Source organism: Cherax quadricarinatus, unplaced genomic scaffold, assembly GCF_038502225.1.
Source record: "Cherax quadricarinatus isolate ZL_2023a unplaced genomic scaffold, ASM3850222v1 Contig12, whole genome shotgun sequence".
Lineage (NCBI taxonomy): Eukaryota > Metazoa > Arthropoda > Malacostraca > Decapoda > Parastacidae > Cherax > Cherax quadricarinatus.
The window spans coordinates 707,760-729,893 of record NW_027195038.1 but is presented as its reverse complement, the minus strand read 5'-3'; the positions used below and the strand labels follow the sequence as shown (position 1 = coordinate 729,893).

The window sequence follows — 22,134 nt, the reverse complement described above, 5'->3', positions numbered from 1 at the left end:
GTGTGATGTCACCGTGGTTGTTTAATATATTTATAGATGGGGTTGTAAGAGAAGTAAATGCGAGGGTCTTGGCAAGAGGCGTGGAGTTAAAAGATAAAGAATCACACACAAAGTGGGAGTTGTCACAGCTGCTCTTTGCTGATGACACTGTGCTCTTGGGAGATTCTGAAGAGAAGTTGCAGAGATTGGTGGATGAATTTGGTAGGGTGTGCAAAAGAAGAAAATTATTGGGGAATACAGGAAAGAGTAAGGTTATGAGGATAACAAAAAGATTAGGTGATGAAAGATTGAATATCAGATTGGAGGGAGAGAGAGTATGGAGGAGGTGAACGTATTCAGATATTTGGGAGTGGACGTGTCAGCGGATGGGTCTATGAAAGATGAGGTGAATCATAGAATTGATGAGGGAAAAAGAGTGAGTGGTGCACTTAGGAGTCTGTGGAGACAAAGAACTTTGTCCTTGGAGGCAAAGAGGGGAATGTATGAGAGTATAGTTTTACCAACGCTCTTATATGGGTGTGAAGCGTGGGTGATGAATGTTGCAGTGAGGAGAAGGCTGGAGGCAGTGGAGATGTCATGTCTGAGGGCAATGTGTGGTGTGAATATAATGCAGAGAATTCGTAGTTTGGAAGTTAGGAGGAGGTGCGGGATTACCAAAACTGTTGTCCAGAGGGCTGAGGAAGGGTTGTTGAGGTGGTTCGGACATGTAGAGAGAATGGAGCGAAACAGAATGACTTCAAGAGTGTATCAGTCTGTAGTGGAAGGAAGGCGGGGTAGGGGTCGGCCTAGGAAGGGTTGGAGGGAGGAAATCTGTAGTAGGTTGGTTGGCAGCAACCACCCAGGGAGGTACTACCGTCTTGTCAAGTGAGTATAAAACGGAAGCCTATAATAGTTTTTACACGATGGTAGGATTGCTGGTGTCTTTTTTCTGTCTCATAAACATGCAAGATTTCAGGTATGTCTTCCTACTTCTACTTGCACTTAGGTCATACTACACTTGCATGTACAAGCATAGATATACACACCCCTCTGAGTTTTCTTCTATATTCTTACTAGTTCTTGTTCTTGTTCTTGTTTGTTTCCTCTTATCTCCATGGGGAAGCAGAACAGAAATCTTCCTCGGTAAGCCATGCATGTCGTAAGAGGTGACTAACATGCCGGGAGCAAGGGGCAAGTAATCCCTTCTCCTGTATACATTACTAAAGTTAAAAAGAAAAACTTTTGTTTTTCTTTTTGAGTCACTCTGCTTTGGTGGGACATGGCCAGTTTGTTGAAAGAAGAATAATACAGTAGAACCCCAAAACCCATGGATTCTGTATTCACTCTTTCAGTTATCCAGTTTACTGTGGCCTAAAAATAACCCTTAATTTTGTTTAATAATGGTCCCAAAGTGCAAAAGTAGTGATGCTGGCAGTTCTTCAAAGCCTAAGAGAAGCAGTGAAATGCTTCCCATCGGTGAAAAAGTTCCAATTCTAGACTTATTTTGCATAATTTATCAATTAAACTTTATCACAGGTATGTAGCTAAATGAAAAATGATTTATATATAGGGTTTGCTACTATCCACAGTTTCAGGTATCCATGGTAAGTCTTGGAACACATACCCCACAGATACGGGGAGAATACTGTAATAAGAATCATAATAAAAAAAATTTCAACACACCAGCGTCTCCCACCGACACAGGGTGACCCAAAAAAAAAAAGAAGAAACACCCTCACGATCACTCGCTCTATCACTGTCTTGCCAGAGGTGTGCCGATACTACAATTCAAAACTGTAAATATCCCCACCCCTCCTTCAGAGTGTAGGCACTGTATTTCCCACCTCCAGGACTCAAGTCCATCTAACCAGTTTCCCTGAATCCCTTCATAAATGTTACTTTGCTCGCACTGCAACAGTACGTAAATTCATAAAAACTACTTGCCTCCACTCAGTCCTGTATGCCTGCTAGATGTCTAATCCCCTTGCACACAAAACCTCCTTTACCCTCTCCCTCTAATCTTTCCCAGGATGATCCCTACCCCATCTTCCTTCCACTACAGATTTATACACCCTCCATGTCATCCTATTCTGCTCTATCCTCTCTAAATATCTGAATTGCCGCAACAACCTCTCTTCAGCCCTCTGAATAATGCTTTTAGCAATCCAGCACCTTCTTCTAATCTCCAAGCTATGGATTCTCTGCATTATATTCACACTGCAAATTGCCCTCAGACACGACATCTCCACTCCCTCCAGCAACATTCACCACCCATGCTTCACACCTATTTAAGAGTGTTGGTATAACTATACTCTATTTTTTTTTCCTCCGTGGATCTGTTGGAGTGTGAGCAGGGTAATATTTAGTGAAGGGATTCAGGGAAACCGGTTATTTTCATATAGTCGGACTTGAGTCCTGGAAATGGGAAGTACAATGCCTGCACTTTAAAGGAGGGGTTTGGGATATTGGCAGTTTGGAGGGATATGTTGTGTATCTTTATATGTGTATGCTTCTAGACTGTTGTATTCTGAGCACCTCTGCAAAAACAGTGATAATGTGCGAGTGTGGTGAAAGTGTTGAATGATGATGAAAGTATTTTCTTTTTGGGGATTTTCTTTCTTTTTTGGGTCACCCTGCCTCGGTGGGAGACGACCGACTTGTTGAAAAAAAAAAAAAAAAAAAAAAAAAAAAAAATGTACCTACCGTTGAGAAGGTTAACTAGAGAATGGAGTATGCCCGACTCCACAATAAGTTCAGCTGCAGCTTGGTCACCAGCGACAGTGCCCAACAAGACCACCACCTCCAGTGCTAGGTCATCCTCAACGGCATCTGTAACACAGAAATACAATTTAAACACCATTCATACTAACTGCTGTTTATTATACATCTTCAAATTACTACACTGTAATGCTGACCAACACACTGTAACACCTCACTGTAATGTTGACCTAACACACTGTAACACTACACTGTAATGTTGACCTAATACACCGTAACACTACATTACACTGTAATGTTGACCTAACACACTGTAACACTACACTACACTGTAGTGTTGACCTAACACACTGTAACACTACACTACACTGTAATGTTGACCTAACACAGTTGGAAATACAATGGAGTTTTGATAAACACCATGTCATACTAGCTGGACTGTAAAAACTGTTTACAGAGGTGCCTAACTTTCCTACACTTCAAATTACTACACTGTAATGTTGACCTAACACACTGTAACACTACACTACACTGTAATGTTGACCTAACACACTGTAACACTACACTACACTGTAATGTTAACCTAACACACTGTAACACTACACTACACTGTAATGTTGACCTAACACACTGTAACACTACACTACACTGTAATGTTAACCTAACACACTGTAACACTACACTACACTGTAATGTTGACCTAACACACTGTAACACTACACTACACTGTAATGTTAACCTAACACACTAACACTATACTATACAGCCTCTCCTCACTTAACACGGAGTTCTGTTCCTAAGACCACATCGGTAAACAAATTCGTCACTAAGTGGGGAGCATACTTTAATGGTAGTGGGTTTGTGTCGACTATCTCTGATATTGTTTTAAAGTCACCTTTGCACCATTTATAACACTTCTGATATATTTTTAAATAGTTGTGCAGTAGTTTACTGAATATTGTAATAAACAGAATAGAGGAAATCAGCTCTTAATATACATTATTTAGGAATGCATTCCAGTCAGAGAGCCCATCGTAAGCCCGAGTCATCAGTAAATGAGTGCATGTCACTAAGTGAGGAGAGGCTGTACTGTAAAACTGACCTAACACACTGTAACAGTACACTACACTGTAATGCTGACCTAACACACTGTAACACTGCACCACACTGAGTCCTTACTTATAGAAAATGTAACATACACTGATGACAATAAAGAAACGAGTGAAATACTGAAGTTACAAGTTGACTGTGTTCAGTGAACTGCTCATCAGTCTACAGATCAATGATCCAAATGAGTTTTCATAAATGAGACTCAAAATACAGCTGACATCTCCACAACTTCTGATGTAGGTCTATCCCTAGTTGACTTTGAAGCCACTCATAGCATGCTCATGTATTCTGCTTCAGGTCTCAACCTGTGAAAATGTTCATCAACAATAGAAAGGAGCTATATGACAAGAAAAATATTGACACGATGGAAAAACAGATACAAATACAGTATAATGTGATCCATTATTGACCGTTTCACCCACACAATGGGATTTATCAAGTTACAAACAGATCTACGTAAGCAAAGAGTACATGAGTATATATACAAGGCATAGTGACGTGAAGAGTTAGGTGGAAAATACTGAGAAGTTGGATTTGAAAAAGACCTGCCCAGCCCTGTTATCTGCAGATAAGTAACCTGGACACAGGTGTCATCCTACACTTCACAAAAGTGGCAGTAAAGCAACTGTAAAAAACTATAGACCAATAGCACAAATGCCACTCATCGAAATCTTAGAACAGCTCCTATGAAGCAAGCTTGCCAATCACATGGAATTACAACAACTGCACTATCCAAGGCAGCATGGGTTTAGAACAGGTGACTCTTACCTTTCACAACTGCTAAACCTTTGCATGATTTCATATGTACTAGAAGACAAACTAAGTGCTTTTTTAGTGTACATTGCTTCTGCACAAGCTGTCAATAAGTGTAACCACAGTGAAAGCACACAAAATGTGTACAAAGGAAATAAATGAAAAGATGGGCAAATGGCTGCTTAACTTCTTAACAAACAGAACAGATTAAGTAAAAGTGCTGTAAATAGTGAAGTGTGTGGCTGCCACACTGAAGAGCTCTGTTCCTCGAGGCACAGTATTGGCCCCATTTGTTTTTCATTCCTATACCCAGCCTCAACAAGGACACAAATCATAGCACTATAACATCCTTTGAGGATGATGTCAGAATGTCTAAGAGTGGCATTCGTCAAGGACACAGTGAATTTTCAAGCAGATATAAATCAGTGGGCCTAAGACACTATATTTAATGGGGTCACATTTCAGTTGCTCCACTATGGAAGAATAGAGGAAACAAAAAAGACTGCACAGAAGTACAAGACAAGCTCAAATTATTCAACAAAACCAAAGTTCCAAATGTGAGACTTGGGAGTGATAATGTCAGAGGATCTCACATTCAAAGATCACAACAATGTTGCTATCAATACTGCAAGGAAAATAATAGGCTGAGTTACTTTCACATTCAAAACAAGAGATGCTGAGCTGATAATGATACTTTTCATGTCAATCATACTTTCCAGAGTGAAATACTACTGTATACTAACAAATTTCTTCAAGGCAGTAAAGTGCTGAGTTAGAAAACAAAGAACCTTTAGTTCCAGTATACCTTCAATTGAACATCTGAACTACCAGGAACACTTGAACTATATTCATTGTATAGTAGCCGAGAATGATGCAATATAATTTACACCTGTTCCAAACCTGCACAACAAAAATCACTCATTATGAAAGCAAGAGACTTGGCAGCTGGTACAAAGCACCTTCAATAAAGAGCATAGGCACAACCAAAATATTAAGAGAGATCTTGAAGGGTGTCAGAGGTTCCCTTTGACATACCTTTGATGAGTTTCGAGTCTTACTACTCTTGGAGCCCAGCCACTAACCAGGCTTGTCTGGTGCTAGCCTGGTCAACTAAGCTTTTGCTGCTGGAGGCCTGCTGCCCCACATATCCATCACAGCCTGATTCATCTGGCAACTGGCCTGGTTGATCTGGCACCTGACACCCTTCATACATAAGGGGTACTATCAGTAAACCTCAGGCTTAAAAATTTACTCAAATCAGATAAGATCAGCCAGGCTGTGGTGTATATGTTGTATTGCATGCAGCCAGCACCAACAGTGATCAAGAGGTCTTGTCTGGGACTGAGCTGTGGGGGTGATGACCCCTGGTAATGTCATAAAGTGAATATAAGGTACAGCAGCAGGTGATAATGATAAGTAATGGTGGTGGTAGCTGATGATGGTGGTGGTAGCTGATGATGATGGTGGTAGCTGATGATGGTGGTGGTAGCTGATGATGGTGGTGGTAGCTGATGATGGTGGTGGTAGCTGATGGTGGTGGTGGTGGTAGCTGATGATGATGGTGATGGTAGCTGATGATGATAATGGTGGTAGCCGATGATGGTGTTACTAGATGATGCTCTCTGCTAAATGTTTGTGCAGGTATTGTATAGTGTCGCATCATCTCTCTTCAGAGCAATAAGCATCAACAACTACAATATAAGGAATGGAAAACTTCATTACTTTTAACATAAAAAAATTTTGTTAGATATTTTTATAGATTTCAAGAATGTAACTATTTTTGCCAGATGTTCTTCAGTCTGCTTAATATAGCTTCAGGTAACACTAATTTTCAAGAATATAACCACCATGTTATTCACAACTCTAAAGTATAATACTGTACTTTAAAATAAAAATTTTTACTTTAATTTTCAATAAAAACTATTCAGTGATGTTTGCACCTTTGTGTGAATATTGAGAAACAAGAAACAATAAGAACACAACATTCCTTCAGCCAGCACTAATATTCCATTATATGTTCAGTAAGCATTTTGATTTTCTAAGCATCTAACACACACTGCATGTGATTCCTTAAGCAATAATCTCTCTGTGTCTCAATTAAAATATATTCCACAAGTGTCATGTGTAATGATCAAACTGTGTTTTCTAACTTAAAACACACTACCATTAATGTTCTCTAATATACACTACCATTAATGTCTCTTAACCTAAACTACCATTAATGTTCTCTAATATACACTACCATTAATGTCTCTTAACCTAAACTACCATTAATGTCTCTTAACCTAAACTACCATTAATGTTCTCTAATATACACTACCATTAATGTCTCTTAACCTAAACTACCATTAATGTTCTCTAATATACACTACCATTAATGTCTCTTAACCTAAACTACCATTAATGTTCTTTAATATACACTACCATTAATGTCTCTTAACCTAAACTACCATTAATGTTTTCTAACACCAGCAGAGTGTATCATATTGTTTAATATTCAATGTTTCTACTGTCAACACCAGAAGTCTATCATACTGCCTAGTGTTCTATCTTGCTATTAACACCAGCAGTGTTCTATCTTGCTATTATCAACACCAGCAGTGGTCTATCTTGCTATTATCAACACCAGCAGTGGTCTATCTTGCTATTATCAACACCAGCAGTGTTCTATCTTGCTATTATCAACACCAGCTGTGTTCTATCTTGCTATTATCAACACCAGCAGTGGTCTATCTTGCTATTATCAACACCAGCAGTGGTCTATCTTGCTATTATCAACACCAGCAGTGGTCTATCTTGCTATTATCAACACCAGCAGTGGTCTATCTTGCTATTATCAACACCAGCAGTGGTCTATCTTGCTATTATCAACACCAGCAGTGGTCTATCTTGCTATTATCAACACCAGCAGTGTTCTATCTTGCTATTATCAACACCAGCTGTGTTCTATCTTGCTATTATCAACACAAGCAGTGGTCTATCTTGCTATTATCAACACCAGCAGTGGTCTATCTTGCTATTATCAACACCAGCAGTGGTCTATCTTGCTATTATCAACACCAGCAGTGGTCTATCTTGCTATTATCAACACCAGCAGTGGTCTATCTTGCTATTATCAACACCAGCAGTGGTCTATCTTGCTATTATCAACACCAGTAGTTGTCTATCTTGCTATTATCAACACCAGCAGTGTTCTATCTTGCTATTATCAACACCAGCTGTGTTCTATCTTGCTATTATCAACACAAGCAGTGGTCTATCTTGCTATTATCAACACCAGCAGTGGTCTATCTTGCTATTATCAACACCAGCAGTGGTCTATCTTGCTATTATCAACACCAGCAGTGGTCTATCTTGCTATTATCAACACCAGCAGTGGTCTATCTTGCTATTATCAACACCAATTATCAAGACCACTGCTGGTGTTGATAATAGCAAGATAGACCACTGCTTGTGTTGATAATAGCAAGATAGAACACAGCTGGTGTTGATAATAGCAAGATAGAACACTGCTGGTGTTGATAATAGCAAGATAGACAACTGCTGGTGTTGATAATAGCAAGATAGACCACTGCTGGTGTTGATAATAGCAAGATAGACCACTGCTGGTGTTGATAATAGCAAGATAGACCACTGCTGGTGTTGATAATAGCAAGATAGACCACTGCTGGTGTTGATAATAGCAAGATAGACCACTGCTTGTGTTGATAATAGCAAGATAGAACACAGCTGGTGTTGATAATAGCAAGATAGAACACTGCTGGTGTTGATAATAGCAAGATAGACCACTGCTGGTGTTGATAATAGCAAGATAGACCACTGCTGGTGTTGATAATAGCAAGATAGACCACTGCTGGTGTTGATAATAGCAAGATAGACCACTGCTGGTGTTGATAATAGCAAGATAGACCACTGCTGGTGTTGATAATAGCAAGATAGACCACTGCTGGTGTTGATAATAGCAAGATAGAACACAGCTGGTGTTGATAATAGCAAGATAGAACACTGCTGGTGTTGATAATAGCAAGATAGACCACTGCTGGTGTTGATAATAGCAAGATAGACCACTGCTGGTGTTGATAATAGCAAGATAGACCACTGCTGGTGTTGATAATAGCAAGATAGACCACTGCTGGTGTTGATAATAGCAAGATAGACCACTGCTGGTGTTGATAATAGCAAGATAGACCACTGCTGGTGTTGATAATAGCAAGATAGACCACTGCTGGTGTTGATAATAGCAAGATAGACCACTGCTGGTGTTGATAATAGCAAGATAGACCACTGCTGGTGTTGATAATAGCAAGATAGAACACTGCTGGTGTTGATAATAGCAAGATAGAACACTGCTGTGGTCTATCTTGCAGTGGTCTATCTTGCCATCTTTCAAAACCAGCAGTCTAATGTAATCAATTTAAATTGAAAGATCTAATATACATACATCTGGTGAAAACCTGGTAAATACTGAATCTATAATATTTCAGAACTGCAACACTGTCATGAGAAAATACCTGAAGTGTTGCCCACGTGTTTGCAACCCCACATCAGAAGTGGTCTAACCAGACATGATGAGTGGTCTAACTACACGAGAAGTGGTCTAACCACACATCAGAAGTGGTCTATTTCAGGTAGCTTCATCAGTAAATAGGTACAGTGAGAAATGTTAACAACTGTACAGTAGAGCTGCTATGTAAATAGGTTGTCAGAAGGTGTCAACAAATCTGACACCAAGAGCTGCTATGTAAATTTTAACTGTAAGAAAATATTCTGATGAATTAGTTTATGCTCTGCCATTACAGCTAGAACATTGTTGATTTAAAGTTGGAAATAAGAGAGAATCTCTGAAATATCAATTTATGTGAAATATGGCTGACTAGATAATAACATTGTGACAAACCTTTCTCATGTGCACTATATAATGTATTACCCAAGGAGATATAGTTACATAGTAAGGAATGGTAATCAATGTTACCTGGTTGCACTCTCCTTGATACAATCAGTAAGACTTTAATGTTACCTGGCTGCAGACTCTCCTTGATCCAGTCAATAAGGTTATATTTAGAAAGCAGCTGAGTGTAGTCCAGGTCAGGTAAGGACAGGTTGCCCAACACACCCACACACTCTAATACAAACTCATCACTCTTCCCGCTGCTCACTACCTCACACAGCTCCCCAACAAATTCCTGAAAAATATTACCCCTACTATTAATGTGTGTCACTTTATATAACTGCTTTCATTATTATTATTATTATTATTATTATTATTATTCCAACAATCTTGGGGAAGTGTCAAATCCATAAGTTCAACAAATACTTAAGAAAGATGGGGAGTAATCAGGTTTGATCCACAGAATGGAACAGCAGCTCTAATTCCTTTCATTAGCAAGTAGCAGGGGTTCAGTACCAATACATCATAATGGACACCTGCATATAAGACATATTTCATATACAGGAGGACCTGCTTATACAGCAGGTTAGGTTCTGGGCTACTGCTGTACAGGAGGACCTGCTTATACAGAAGGTTAGGTTCTGGGCTACTGCTGTACAGGAGGACCTGCTTATACAGCAGGTGAGGTTCTGGGCTACTGCTGTACAGGAGGACCTGCTTATACAGCAGGTGAGGGTCTGGACTACTGCTGTACAGGAGGGCCTGCTTATACAGCAGGTGAGGTTATGGGCTACTGCTGTACAGGAGGACCTGCTTACAGCAGGTTAGGTTCTGCACTACTGCTGTACAGCAGGACCTGCTTATACAGCAGGTGAGGTTCTGGGCTGCTGCTGTGCAGGAAGACCTGCTTATACAGCAGGTTAGGTTCTGGGCTACTACTGTACAGGAGGACCTGCTTATACAGCAGGTTAGGTTCTGCACTACTGCTGTACAGGAAGACCTGCTTATACAGCAGGTGAGGTTCTTGGCTACTGCTGTACAGGAAAACCTGCTTATACAGCAGGTTAGGTTCTGCACTACTGTACAGCAGGACCTGCTTATACAGCAGGTGAGGTTCTGGGCTGCTGCTGTGCAGGAAGACCTGCTTATACAGCAGGTTAGGTTCTGGGCTACTACTGTACAGGAGGACCTGCTTATACAGCAGGTTAGGTTCTGCACTACTGCTGTACAGGAAGACCTGCTTATACAGCAGGTGAGGTTCTCGGCTACTGCTGTACAGGAAAACCTGCTTATACAGCAGGTGAGGTTCTGGGCTACTGTTGTACAGGAAGACCTGCTTATACAGCAGGTTAGGTTCTGGGCTACTGCTGTACAGGAGGACCTGCTTATACAGCAGGTTAGGTTCTGGGCTACAGCTATACAGGAGGACCTGCTTATACAGCAGGTTAGGTTCTGGGCTACTGCTGTACAGGAGGACCTGCTTATACAGCAGGTGAGGTTCTGGGCTACTGCTGCACAGAACCTGCTTATACAGCAGGTTAGGTTCTGGGCTACTGCTGTGCAGGAGGACCTGCTTATACAGCAGGTGACATTCTGGGCTACTGCTGTGCAGAAGGACCTGCTTATACAGCAGGTGAGGTTCTGGGCGACTGCTGTACAGGACCTGCTTATACAGCAGGTGAGGTTCTGGACTACTGCTGTACAGGACCTGCTTATACAGCAGGTGAGGTTCTGGGCTACTGTTGTACAGGAAGACCTGCTTATACAGCAGGTTAGGTTCTGGGCTACTGCTGTACAGGAGGACCTGCTTATACAGCAGGTTAGGTTCTGGGCTACTGCTGTACAGGAGGACCTCCTTATACAGCAGGTGAGGTTCTGGGCTACTGCTGTACAGGAGGACCTGCTTATACAGCAGGTTAGGTTCTGGGCTACTGCTGTACAGGAGGACCTCCTTATATACAGCAGCTTAGGTTCTGGGCTACTGCTGTACAGGACCTGCTTATACAGCAGGTTAGGTTCTGGGCTACTGCTGTACAGGACCTGCTTATACAGCAGGTTAGGTTCTGGGCTACTGTTGTACAGGAGGACCTGCTTAAACAGCAGGTGAGGTTCTGGGCTACTGCTGTACAGGAGAACCTGCTTATACAGCAGGTGAGGTTCTGGGCTACTGCTGCACAGGACCTGCTTATACAGCAGGTTAGGTTCTGGGCTACTGCTGTACAGGAGGACCTGCTTAAACAGCAGGTGAGGTTCTGGGCTACTGCTGTACAGGACCTGCTTACACAGCAGGTTAGGTTCTGGGCTACTGCTGTACAGGAGGACCTGCTTATACAGCAGGTGAGGTTCTGGGCTACTGCTGTACAGGACCTGCTTATACAGCAGATTAGGTTCTGGGCTACTGCTGTACAGGAGGACCTGCTTATACAACAGGTGAGGTTCTGGGCTACTGCTGTACAGGACCTGCTTATACAGCAGGTGAGGTTCTGGGTTACTGCTGTACAGGAGGACCTGCTTACACAGCAGGTTAGGTTCTGGGCTACTGCTGTACAGGACCTGCTTATACAGCAGGTGAGGTTCTGGGCTACTGCTGTACAGGACCTGCTTATACAGCAGGTGAGGTTCTGGGCTACTGCTGTACAGGACCTGCTTATACAGCAGGTTAGGTTCTGGGCTACTGCTGTACAGGACCTGCTTATACAGCAGGTTAGGTTCTGGGCTACTGCTGTACAGGAGGACCTGCTTATACAACAGGTGAGGTTCTGGGCTACTGCTGTACAGGAGGACCTGCTTACACAGCAGGTTAGGCTCTGGGCTAGTGCTGTACAGGAGGACCTGCTTATACAGCAGGTTAGGTTCTGCACTACTGCTGTACAGGAGGACCTGCTTATACAGCAGGTTAGGTTCTGCACTACTGCTGTACAGGAGGACCTGCTTATACAGCAGGTTAGGTTCTGCACTACTGCTGTACAGGACCTGCTTATACAGCAGGTTAGGTTCTGGGCAACTGCTGTACAGGAGGACCTGCTTATACAGCAGGTGAGGTTCTGGGCTACTGCTGTACAGGACCTGCTTACACAGCAGGTTAGGTTCTGGGCTACTGCTGTGCAGGAGGACCTGCTTATGCAGCAGGTTAGGTTCTGGGCTACTGCTGTACAGAAGGACCTGCTTATACAGCAGGTTAGGTTCTGCACTACTGCTGTACAGGAGGACCTGCTTATACAGCAGGTGAGGTTCTGGGCCACTGCTGTACAGGACCTGCTTATACAGCAGGTAAGGTTCTGGGCTACTGCTGTACAGGAGGACCTGCTTATACAGCAGGTTAGGTTCTGGGCTACTGCTGTACAGGAGGACCTGCTTATACAGCAGGTTAGGCTCTGGGCAACTGCTGTACAGGAGAACCTGCTTATACAGCAGGTTAGGTTCTGCACTACTGCTGTACAAGAGGACCTGCTTATACAGCAGGATAGGTTCTGCACTACTGCTGTACAGGAGGACCTGCTTATACAGCAGGTTAGGCTCTGGGCTACTGCTGTACAGGAGAACCTGCTTATACAGCAGGTTAGGTTCTGCACTACTGCTGTACAAGAGGACCTGCTTATACAGCAGGTTAGGTTCTGCACTACTGCTGTACAGGAGGACCTGCTTATACAGCAGGATAGGTTATGCACTACTGCTGTACAGGAGGACCTGCTTATACAGCAGGTTAGGTTCTGGGCTACTGCTGTACAGGACCTGCTTATACAGCAGGTTAGGTTCTGGGCTACTGCTGTACAGGAGGACCTGCTTATACAGCAGGTGAGGTTCTGGGCTACTGCTGTACAGGACCTGCTTATACAGCAGGTTAGGTTCTGGGCTACTGCTGTACAGGAGGACCTGCTTATACAGCAGGTGAGGTTCTGGGCTACTGCTGTACAGGAGGACCTGCTTATACAGCAGGTGAGGTTCTGGGCTACTGCTGTACAGGAGGACCTGCTTATACAGCAGGTGAGGTTCTGGGCTACTGCTGTACAGGAGGACCTGCTTATACAGCAGGTGAGGTTCTGGGCTACTGCTGTACAGGAGGACCTGCTTATACAGCAGGTGAGGTTCTGGGCTACTGCTGTACAGGAGAACCTGCTTATACAGCAGGTGAGGTTATGGGTTACTGCTGTACAGGAGGACCTGCTTATACAGCAGGTGAGGTTCTGGGCTACTGCTGTACAGGAGGACCTGCTTATACAGCAGGTTAGGTTCTGGGCTACTGCTGTACAGGAGGACCTGCTTATACAGCAGGTTAGGTTCTGGGCTACTGCTGTACAGGAGGACCTGCTTATACAGCAGGTGAGATTTTGGGCTACTGCTGTACAGGACCTGCTTATACAGCAGGTTAGGTTCTGGGCTACTGCTGTACAGGAGGACCTGCTTATACAGCAGGTGAGGTTCTGGGCTGCCGCTGTACAGGAGGACCTGCTTATACAGCAGGTGAGGTTCTGGGCTACTGCTGTACAGGAGGACCTGCTTATACAGCAGGTGAGGTTCTGGGCTACTGCTGTACAGGAGGACCTGCTTATACAGCAGGTTAGGTTCTGGGCTACTGCTGTACAGGAGGACCTGCTTATACAGCAGGTTAGGTTCTGGGCTACTGCTGTACAGGAGGACCTGCTTATACAGCAGGTGAGATTCTGGGCTACTGCTGTACAGGACCTGCTTACACAGCAGGTTAGGTTCTGGGCTACTGCTGTACAGGAGGACCTGCTTATACAGCAGGTGAGGTTCTGGGCTGCCGCTGTACAGGAGGACCTGCTTATACAGCAGGTGAGGTTCTGGGCTACTGCTGTACAGGAGGACCTGCTTATACAGCAGGTGAGGTTCTGGGCTACTGCTGTACAGGAGGACCTGCTTATACAGCAGGTGAGGTTCTGGGCTACTGCTGTACAGGAGGACCTGCTTATACAGCAGGTGAGGTTCTGGGCTACTGCTGTACAGGAGGACCTGCTTATACAGCAGGTGAGGTTCTGGGCTACTGCTGTACAGGACATGCTTATACAGCAGGTGAGGTTCTGGGCTACTGCTGTACAGGAGGACCTGCTTATACAGCAGGTGAGGTTCTGGGCTACTGCTGTACAGGAGGACCTGCTTATACAGCAGGTGAGGTTCTGGGCTACTGCTGTACAGGAGGACCTGCTTATACAGCAGGTTAGGTTCTGGGCTACTGCTGTACAGGAGGACCTGCTTATACAGCAGGTGAGGTTCTGGGCTACTGCTGTACAGGAGGACCTGCTTATACAGCAGGTTAGGTTCTGGGCTACTGCTGTACAGGAGGACCTGCTTATACAGCAGGTTAGGTTCTGGGCTACTGCTGTACAGGAGGACCTGCTTATACAGCAGGTGAGGTTCTGGGCTACTGCTGTACAGGAGGACCTGCTTATACAGCAGGTGAGGTTCTGGGCTACTGCTGTACAGGAGGACCTGCTTATACAGCAGGTGAGGTTCTGGGCTACTGCTGTACAGGAGGACCTGCTTATACAGCAGGTGAGGTTCTGGGCTACTGCTGTACAGGAGGACCTGCTTATACAGCAGGTGAGGTTCTGGGCTACTGCTGTACAGGAGGACCTGCTTATTCAGCAGGTGAGGTTCTGGGCTACTGCTGTACAGGACCTGCTTATACAGCAGGTGAGGTTCTGGGCTACTGCTGTACAGGAGGACCTGCTTATACAGCAGGTGAGGTTCTGGGCTACTGCTGTACAGGAGGACCTGCTTATACAGCAGGTGAGGTTCTGGGCTACTGCTGTACAAGACCTGCTTATACAGCAGGTGAGGTTCTGGGCTACTGCTGTACAGGACCTCCTTATACAGCAGGTGAGGTTCTGGGCTACTGATGTACAGGACCTGCTTATACAGCAGGTTAGGTTCTGGGCTACTGCTGTACAGGAGGACCTGCTTATACAGCAGGTTAGGTTCTGGGCTACTGCTGTACAGGAGGACCTGCTTATACAGCAGGTTAGGTTCTGGGCTACTGCTGTACAGGAGGACCTGCTTATACAGCAGGTGAGATTTTGGGCTACTGCTGTACAGGACCTGCTTATACAGCAGGTTAGGTTCTGGGCTACTGCTGTACAGGAGGACCTGCTTATACAGCAGGTGAGGTTCTGGGCTGCCGCTGTACAGGAGGACCTGCTTATACAGCAGGTGAGGTTCTGGGCTACTGCTGTACAGGAGGACCTGCTTATACAGCAGGTGAGGTTCTGGGCTACTGCTGTACAGGAGGACCTGCTTATACAGCAGGTTAGGTTCTGGGCTACTGCTGTACAGGAGGACCTGCTTATACAGCAGGTTAGGTTCTGGGCTACTGCTGTACAGGAGGACCTGCTTATACAGCAGGTGAGATTCTGGGCTACTGCTGTACAGGACCTGCTTATACAGCAGGTTAGGTTCTGGGCTACTGCTGTACAGGAGGACCTGCTTATACAGCAGGTGAGGTTCTGGGCTGCCGCTGTACAGGAGGACCTGCTTATACAGCAGGTGAGGTTCTGGGCTACTGCTGTACAGGAGGACCTGCTTATACAGCAGGTGAGGTTCTGGGCTACTGCTGTACAGGAGGACCTGCTTATACAGCAGGTGAGGTTCTGGGCTACTGCTGTACAGGAGGACCTGCTTATACAGCAGGTGAGGTTCTGGGCTACTGCTGTACAGGAGGACCTGCTTATACAGCAGGTGAGGTTCTGGGCTACTGCTGTACAGGACCTGCTTATACAGCAGGTGAGGTTCTGGGCTACTGCTGTACAGGAGGACCTGCTTATACAGCAGGTGAGGTTCTGGGCTACTGCTGTACAGGAGGACCTGCTTATACAGCAGGTGAGGTTCTGGGCTACTGCTGTACAGGAGGACCTGCTTATACAGCAGGTTAGGTTCTGGGCTACTGCTGTACAGGAGGACCTGCTTATACAGCAGGTGAGGTTCTGGGCTACTGCTGTACAGGAGGACCTGCTTATACAGCAGGTTAGGTTCTGGGCTACTGCTGTACAGGAGGACCTGCTTATACAGCAGGTTAGGTTCTGGGCTACTGCTGTACAGGAGGACCTGCTTATACAGCAGGTGAGGTTCTGGGCTACTGCTGTACAGGAGGACCTGCTTATACAGCAGGTGAGGTTCTGGGCTACTGCTGTACAGGAGGACCTGCTTATACAGCAGGTGAGGTTCTGGGCTACTGCTGTACAGGACCTGCTTATACAGCAGGTGAGGTTCTGGGCTACTGCTGTACAGGAGGACCTGCTTATACAGCAGGTGAGGTTCTGGGCTACTGCTGTACAGGAGGACCTGCTTATACAGCAGGTGAGGTTCTGGGCTACTGCTGTACAGGACCTGCTTATACAGCAGGTGAGGTTCTGTGCTACTGCTGTACAGGAGGACCTGCTTATACAGCAGGTGAGGTTCTGGGCTACTGCTGTACAGGAGGACCTGCTTATACAGCAGGTGAGGTTCTGGGCTACTGCTGTACAAGACCTGCTTATACAGCAGGTGAGGTTCTGGGCTACTGCTGTACAGGAGGACCTGCTTATACAGCAGGTGAGGTTCTGGGCTACTGATGTACAGGACCTGCTTATACAGCAGGTTAGGTTCTGGGCTACTGCTGTACAGGAGGACCTGCTTATACAGCAGGTTAGGTTCTGGGCTACTGCTGTACAGGAGGACCTGCTTATACAGCAGGTTAGGTTCTGGGCTACTGCTGTACAGGAGGACCTGCTTATACAGCAGGTGAGGTTCTGGGCTACTGCTGTACAGGAGGACCTGCTTATACAGCAGGTGAGGTTCTGGGCTACTGCTGTACAGGAGGACCTGCTTATACAGCAGGTTAGGTTCTGGGCTACTGCTGTACAGGAGGACCTGCTTATACAGCAGGTGAGGTTCTGGGCTACTGCTGTACAGGAGGACCTGCTTATACAGCAGGTGAGGTTCTGGGCTACTGCTGTACAGGAGGACCTGCTTATACAGCAGGTGAGGTTCTGGGCTACTGCTGTACAGGAGGACCTGCTTATACAGCAGGTGAGGTTCTGGGCTACTGCTGTACAGGAGGACCTGCTTATACAGCAGGTGAGGTTCTGGGCTGCCGCTGTACAGGAGGACCTGCTTATATAGCAGGTGAGGTTCTGGGCTACTGCTGCACAGGAGGACCTGCTTATACAGCAGGTTAGGTTCTGGGCTACTGCTGTACAGGAGGACCTGCTTATATAGCAGGTGAGGTTCTGGGCTACTGCTGCACAGGAGGACCTGCTTATACAGCAGGTGAGGTTCTGGGCTACTGCTGCACAGGAGGACCTGCTTATACAGCAGGTGAGGTTCTGGGCTACTGCTGCACAGGAGGACCTGCTTATACAGCAGGTGAGGTTCTGGGCTACTGCTGCACAGGAGGACCTGCTTATACAGCAGGTGAGGTTCTGGGCTACTGCTGCACAGGAGGACCTGCTTATACAGCAGGTGAGGTTCTGGGCTACTGCTGTACAGGAGGACCTGCTTATACAGCAGGTGAGGTTCTGGGCTACTGCTGCACAGGAGGACCTGCTTATACAGCAGGTGAGGTTCTGGACTACTGCTGTACAGGAGGACCTGCTTATACAGCAGGTGAGGTTCTGGGCTACTGCTCTACAGGAGGACCTGCTTATACAGCAGGTGAGGTTCTGGGCTACTGCTGTACAGGACCTGCTTATACAGCAGGTTATGTTCTGGGCTACTGCTGTACAGGAGGACCTGCTTATACAGCAGGTGAGGTTCTGGACTACTGCTGTACAGGAGGACCTGCTTATACAGCAGGTGAGGTTCTGGGCTACTGCTGTACAGGAGGACCTGCTTATACAGCAGGTGAGGTTCTGGGCTACTGCTGCACAGGAGGACCTGCTTATACAGCAGGTGAGGTTCTGGGCTACTGCTGTACAGGACCTGCTTATACAGCAGGTTAGGTTCTGGGCTACTGCTGTACAGGAGGACCTGCTTATACAGCAGGTGAGGTTCTGGGCTACTGCTGTACAGGAGGACCTGCTTATACAGCAGGTGAGGTTCTGGGCTACTGCTGCACAGGAGGACCTGCTTATACAGCAGGTGAGGTTCTGGGCTACTGCTGTACAGGAGGACCTGCTTATACAGCAGGTGAGGTTCTGGGCTACTGCTGTACAGGAGGACCTGCTTATACAGCAGGTGAGGTTCTGGGCTACTGCTGTACAGGAGGACCTGCTTATACAGCAGGTTAGGTTCTGGGCTACTGCTGTACAGGAGGACCTGCTTATACAGCAGGTTAGGTTCTGGGCTACTGCTGTACAGGAGGACCTGCTTATACAGCAGGTTAGGTTCTGGGCTACTGCTGTACAGGAGGACCTGCTTGTACAGCAGGTGAGGTTCTGGGCTGCCGCTGTACAGGAGGACCTGCTTATACAGCAGGTTAGGTTCTGGGCTACTGCTGTACAGGAGGACCTGCTTATACAGCAGGTGAGGTTCTGGGCTACTGCTGTACAGGACCTGCTTATACAGCAGGTTAGGTTCTGGGCTACTGCTGTACAGGACCTGCTTATACAGCAGGTGAGGTTCTGGGCTACTGCTGTACAGGAGGACCTGCTTATACAGCAGGTGAGGTTCTGGGCTACTGCTGTACAGGAGGACCTGCTTATACAGCAGGTGAGGTTCTGGGCTACTGCTGTACAGGACCTGCTTATACAGCAGGTTAGGTTCTGGGCTACTGCTGTACAGGAGGACCTGCTTATACAGCAGGTGAGGTTCTGGGCTGCCGCTGTAAAGCAAAAATCACTGTAAAAAGAAACATCGTTGTTTTTCACTTTTAAATGCACATAAAAGTCTGATAACATGTTTACACTGTCATATATTAACAATAAAAGTCAACCTAAAAACTGCACAAACAGTAAATACAATTACCCTAAAATATTTTCTTCCTCTGCTTATAGTAAGTAAATATATGTACTGTAGAAAGTCTGAATACAACAAGAACAGTATAACCAAAAACTGCTGCATTACTGAAACACTAAAGTGCTGTAAAAACTGCTGCGTTACTGAAACACTAAAGCAAAGTGCTGTAAAAACTGCTGCATTACTGAAACACTAAAGCAAAGTGCTGTAAAAACTGCTGCATTACTGAAACACTAAAGCAAAGTGCTGTAAAAACTGCTGCATTACTGAAACACTGTAAAGCAAAGTGCTGTAAAAACTGCTGCATTAGTGAAACACTAAAGCAAAGTGCTGTAAAAACTGCTGCATTAGTGAAACACTAAAGCAAAGTGCTGTAAAAACTGCTGCATTAGTGAAACACTGTAAAGCAAAGTGCTGTAAAAAGAGGCCTTCCTGTATTTGTGTGTAGCTAGTAGCAAGCTGTACATTAGTAACAGAGCTGTCAAAATGTGAGGCTAGTAGTGACCTTCTGACAACATCAGTGAATGAATCAAATAAATTCCTTATTACTGAAGAAGCTGATGAATTGGAAACTTTTTGCATTTCCCTGTAGAGAGTCTCCATATTCTTAGGCCTTTAAAATTAAACAAGTGGTAAATCAAAGAGACGCTTGTTTCTTGTAGCGTGTATGTTCTATTGCAGTTTTCCTAGTAATGTTTGAATTCAGAATTAATGTTTGTGCTGAGTGTCCTGTATGCAGAGAAAACATAGTAGTCATTGAGGATACTTTCTATGTGGAGTAAATTTAAACATTTTAATGGGAAGGTTGTGTGTTATCCACAACTTGATTGAGTGATCATTTTAGCAGCAGAGCAGATTTCTCTTGAGTAACAATGGTTTTTAGGTGATTAACTGCTATGGATCCCCATGTACACATCGTAAGTGAGGTAAGGATAGATTATAAATAAAGTGCAGATTTAGTAACAATGTTTGAGATACATTGCATAAAGCTGAGAGTATGCCCACTGTATCAGAAACTTTCTTAGAAATATGGTGTGCTGTGCTGTGCTGTGCTCTGTTCTGCTCCTTCTACCCCCGCCCCCCCCCAAGATCTACATTTGAGATAAAAATAGTTGTATCGTCTACAAAAGAATTGGTCTAAGTGCTTGTAAGGTATTAGAAAGATCACTGAGATAGATAAAGAAGAGTAGAGGGCCTACAACACTGCTGTAAGGCACCTTTATGTTGGCTGGTCCAGTTGTTGGAGGACAGTCACTGATGGTCACGTGTGTGTCCACTCTACGTGTTACTTTACAATATGAAACATTTGGATGGGGTGCTGCTATTCACCTAGTATTAAATAGGTGCCTAAATGTTAGGCAATTATTGTGGATTTCATCTCTGGGAATGGTAGCATACCTGAGCTTTGAAAGGAGCTGAGGTAGGATAACAGTAAGGTAGGATAAGACAGCAAAAAAGTTTATGCATAAAACATGGCTATCAAGTACATAGATACGTACTGTGAAGAGAGCTCTAGTTGGTCCTTCATGCTGAGCAATGTTTCTAATCATCTTAGTGAGCAGTGGATCCCGGTACTTGAGTGCTCTCTTCAGTAACAACTTCAAACCAGCTCCCTCACACACCAGCTGAGCGTTGCGCTTATTAGCCGCCAGGTTGACCGCCAGAGCCATCAGTTCTAAGGGAACTTGAGGCCCTGCGGAGTTCAATACTAATTTCATCACCTAAAACAAAAAAGAAAAAATAACTATTATCACATTCTGACAAGCAGACTCCAAGGATGTGTAAGTGAAGCAAAACTCTTAGGTGATACGTTATTTTCATTTATTCAATGTGGAGCTTTTCCTGAAGAATAATTTGTGCAGCTCTTAAATTTATATCAAATATTTAAATGTGTCTCCATGTTGTGCCTATAACACCTGTGTGCTTAACATTTGTGTATCCTGAAGACCACTGTAAAAAAATATTTGTATGTTATTACACAAAACCTAAATGAAAATGTGCTTCCTTACTAAACTAGAGCTCTAAACATTTTAATGTTAAGAGTATTCAGTAAAGTCAACAATAAATATGACTCACAATAAGTGTGACAAGCATTACTGACTCACCATGAAAGATACAATCAGTATAGGAGAATATAAACTTAACTCATCATGGGGACCCAACCAGCACAGGAGAACATACACTTGACTCACCATGGGGATACAATCAATATAGGAGAACAAACTTGACTCACTATGGGGATACAATCAGTAGAGAACAAACTTGACTCACCATGGGGGATACAATCAGCACAGAACATAAACTTGACTCACCATGGGGATACAATCAGTGTAAGTAAACATAGACTTGCACTTGTCATCAACACTGAGGTGGTAGAGTACTGCTAACACTGCCTGCTGGTGACGCTCCTCACCTGAAACATATTCAATAACATCAGTGACTGTACAAGTAAAAACAAAAATAATGAACTGCTGACACAGAACCAGATAACACACAAGGTTCACTGTCTGAACATTAAAACAAGTAAGACACATATGCAACTTCATGACTTTTTATTGGCAAAATGTTTCATCTGAGCTACAGGCTTCATCAATTGAATACGGCAATGAATCACACTCCTGAAGACATCAGCAATGGTGGTAAACGAAGTAGATGAAATGAAGAGGTAGCTGATGTCATCAGTCTATTACCCTAGGTGCAAGATGATCAGTCACTTAGCTAAGTGACTGATCACCTTGCACCTAGAGTGATAGACTGATGACATCAAACTCCCTCCCCACTTATCTACTTCGTTCTCC

The 22,134-nt window shown here is 44.7% G+C and overlaps 1 protein-coding gene across 2 annotated transcripts in view; it reads right to left on the bottom strand.

Moving 5' to 3' along the window:
- The window catches only part of Kap3 (kinesin associated protein 3), a 107,576-nt gene that overhangs the window by 19,672 nt on the left and 65,770 nt on the right, over positions 1-22,134 (bottom strand). For both annotated transcript variants that reach the window (XR_011391008.1, XM_070079748.1), the window contains exons 9-12: positions 21,649-21,749; positions 20,836-21,057; positions 9,578-9,743; positions 2,683-2,808 (exon numbers count right to left, since the gene is read on the bottom strand). Coding sequence is in view for 1 of the 2 variants with exons in the window: in XM_070079748.1 (XP_069935849.1) it covers positions 2,683-2,808; positions 9,578-9,743; positions 20,836-21,057; positions 21,649-21,749 (615 nt within the window). In the remaining variant the exon portion in view is untranslated. The remainder of the gene's footprint in view (positions 1-2,682; positions 2,809-9,577; positions 9,744-20,835; positions 21,058-21,648; positions 21,750-22,134) is intronic.